The 3,074-nt window shown below is 36.8% G+C and overlaps 1 protein-coding gene across 1 annotated transcript; it reads left to right on the forward strand.

Annotated features, from left to right (window-relative positions):
* Nucleotides 1–2,187: 2,187 nt before the first annotated feature.
* On the forward strand, nt 2,188–2,785 carry LOC123272772. Its single transcript, XM_044739770.1, has 2 exons — nt 2,188–2,324; nt 2,422–2,785. Exons 1-2 carry the CDS (start codon nt 2,259–2,261, stop codon nt 2,716–2,718), a joined length of 363 nt encoding a protein of 120 aa, XP_044595705.1. The 5' UTR covers nt 2,188–2,258; the 3' UTR covers nt 2,719–2,785.
* Nucleotides 2,786–3,074: the final 289 nt, after the last annotated feature.

Genomic DNA, 3,074 nt, shown 5'->3' on the forward strand with positions numbered 1-3,074 from the left:
ATATAGACTCCAACCGTAGGCTCTGTGTAGCGTATATCCATGAACTGCCGTATCGATTATTATCTTTAAGAATTTTAATACCATGATTACTCCGATTACTCCAGCACTAGCTGTGCCAAATACCAAGAATCCTCCCCAAAATTTCTCCCACTGTTTTTTCGCGAAATTTTCGATGTCTGCCTCGTCAATGAACTTTGCCATGGATATTCCCGAATTTCCTGAAATTGTCCTTCCGGTGGCTCCTCTTACTATGGTGTTTATTGTTACCGGTGTTTCTACTGGTAGCATTATTCTGTTTCTTAATTTTTCAAGATCTTTTTCCGTGTATATTCCACTCGTTGCCAGATGTTTCAGATCTTCATAACTCCAAGTTGGTGTCGTTAATGGGCTCAAGGTTTGTGGTCTGACAGTATCTTCGAAGTCGGGTTTCATTGTAATCCATGCTCCGTCTATTTCATATCCTACTGCCAACAGCTGATTACAATCCACCATCGTTCCCTCTTTGATCAGCATCCTAGACTTTGGAGTTAGAAACCAACTCTCATTTCTATATTTTACCGGTAGTTCTTGGTAACAGTCCTGTGTCTTCCTTAATGTCACTTCCACAGCTACGCATTTTATTAAATATATTATTTCTCCGGCGAGACTAGCGTAATATCCTGGGCCCTTCATTATAGCGTAGGCAAACTCTTCTGGTTTAAGTCCCGAAAACATGAGTGCATTGGAAATTACTTGCCTCTCTACTTCACATTTGTGTAGCAATATGTCTCTGTATAGAGCTTTCATTTGACGTTTGATATGTTTTTCTACGTATATAAATTTTGAATTTATGTATGTGAAGATATCTAAATCGTGCGTTGCGATTGGTCGCGTTCTCGCTCCGTGTTCTCCTGGTTTTAATATCCTGATTAACAATTTCGGGTGTTCTGTTTGAATTAATTTGTAACCACAAACTTCTTTTTCCATTTTCTTTGACAGGGCGAAGGTCGTCTCCTCTGTGTTTAGAGTATAAATTTCTGGTTCTCCTGGTTCACCCGATAGAATCAATCCCGGACCCTCATATAGTGTGAGATGGTTGGCTGTACAAGAATCATCCCTGATGACTTCCCAAAACACATAATTCCCTGATTGGTCGATACACTCTCCTTCTGCCCAGTCGCATCTTGATCCGCTTCCTAAAATTATTTTATTACTGGCTCGTTCAATAGTCGCATAATAGTTCTTGATTGTAATTTTTACGGTCGCCTCCACGATAACTCCGTCCCATGTGCCAAATGGATCGCTGTATGAAACTCCCGTGCATTTTCCATCCACTGTTGTTTTTCCTGCTAGCATTATAGTCCGAAAATCAGTACTATTCCTTTTTACTCCTTCTATAAATCCTGAATCGCCCATCCTTAAGCTTCCATCTTCTTGTAATTTTTTACATTGTCTATAATCAAGCTCATAAATGTACTCTTGTCTTCCGTTCGTTACCGCGAAAGTGTGATACCAATATCCGCAATACGTTATCACTCGATTCACTTCTACTCTACACTCCCGCACTTCCGTATTTTTGAATTCAGCTAGTTGCAGTAATTGTAAAGTTACAGCTTCTTCTCTCGGGTTCCTGAGAGGGATGTTGCACTCTCCTACCGCGACCGCTGATATCGTTGTCACGTTCATTGAAATTCCTCCACAGTCATATCCTATTAATGCCTGTGTTGTCTGGATGATCAGCAGCATCACTAGTAATAATCTTTTTATTGCTTTACTCATTCTGCAAAAATTTTATGGCATTAATTTATAACTTTTTATCTGTATATTTTTTTGGATCGACAGGATTTCCTTTCATCTGTATTTTATTTGGTGAACAATATCATTGGGCATGAAACGACAATTACTTAATTAACTATTCTTAAAATTACTAGTTATGAAAAAAAACATTTTGATCTACCAATTATTATTATTATCTTAATATAATATATTATATCCTAATCGTTTTTCAACGACTGAGTACGTATCCTACCGTAGATTTATTCCCCATGAAATATGAGAACACAAGGATAGAGTTATTCTTTTCTCATCTGTATCGCTTCTCCAGACGTGCTGACAGTGCTTTTCTAAGTACGTTATCTATGCTGGACCCGATGGTCCCACTTGCGTCTACTTAATTAGAATACTTATTCCGCTCCGACTGATCACATCTCTAGCAGTGACAGTTTAATAATTAAAGAAATCTTCAAAGAAAAGGAGAGAAAAAAAAATTTTCATTCAACATGTCCAATTATATCTCGACCTCTCATTTCCTTCGATGCCTACAAGTCTCCAATAGGACTGACGGGGTAAGTTATTATAAGATTATATATTTTTTTGTTTTAATTTAAACGAATTATCATAGCTAATTCTGAATCCTCCCTAAAATTTGTTTATTATTTCCAGGAAATTTTAAGAATGTGTAGCATTCTGAGAATGCTAATTGAGGACAGCCCGAGGCCTGAGAAAGGGGTTGCTCTTTTGGTGGAGTTTCGGCGCATCTCAGGACTTCCCATGCCCATCGTTCTTGAGGGCATGATTACCGAGTACAATACGGCTCGTTCCCGACGGGTCCACGATTATCTCTCCCGTGGAGCACCTGCACGGCATTTCAATGACCCCTACCCTTACTCTCAGGACACTTTTTTGATTGATGAGCTGTGTTGTGGTCTCTCAGACTTGGTGAGCTCAAGTAAGGAGTAATTTGTTTTTTTTTTGAATTAGTTAAAATTAGAATTTGTGTAAAACAAGTGAATATATATGTAGTGAATTTAAAGTTCCAGTGTGTATCGTTATTCTTTTGATTAGTGGGAAAAATTTTCCATAGAATTTTCCCTCATAAAATTCTCCTCACCTGACTTCCCTAATTTCTTAAATTATATACAAATTTTATTTTAGTTTCGAAAAAGGTAATTTCTTATTATTAATTAGTGTGTTTTATCTTAACTGAATTAAGTGAAGTAAGTGTATATATGAATATTATAAAAAGTATATATATATATATATATATATATATATATATATATATATATATATATATATATACCCATCGTACGTTT

This window comes from Cotesia glomerata, linkage group LG10 (assembly GCF_020080835.1).
Source record: "Cotesia glomerata isolate CgM1 linkage group LG10, MPM_Cglom_v2.3, whole genome shotgun sequence".
Classification (NCBI taxonomy): Eukaryota; Metazoa; Arthropoda; class Insecta; order Hymenoptera; family Braconidae; genus Cotesia; species Cotesia glomerata.

What these genes read in the sequence shown, in the direction of transcription:
- LOC123272772 (XM_044739770.1), top strand. Translation starts at nt 2,259, where the DNA reads ATGTCCAATTATATCTCGACCTCTCATTTCCTTCGATGCCTACAAGTC. An exon ending in TCTCCAATAGGACTGACGGG is followed by an intron (nt 2,325 to 2,421) that starts GTAAGTTATTAT and finishes TATTATTTCCAG; the next exon opens with GAAATTTTAAGAATGTGTAG.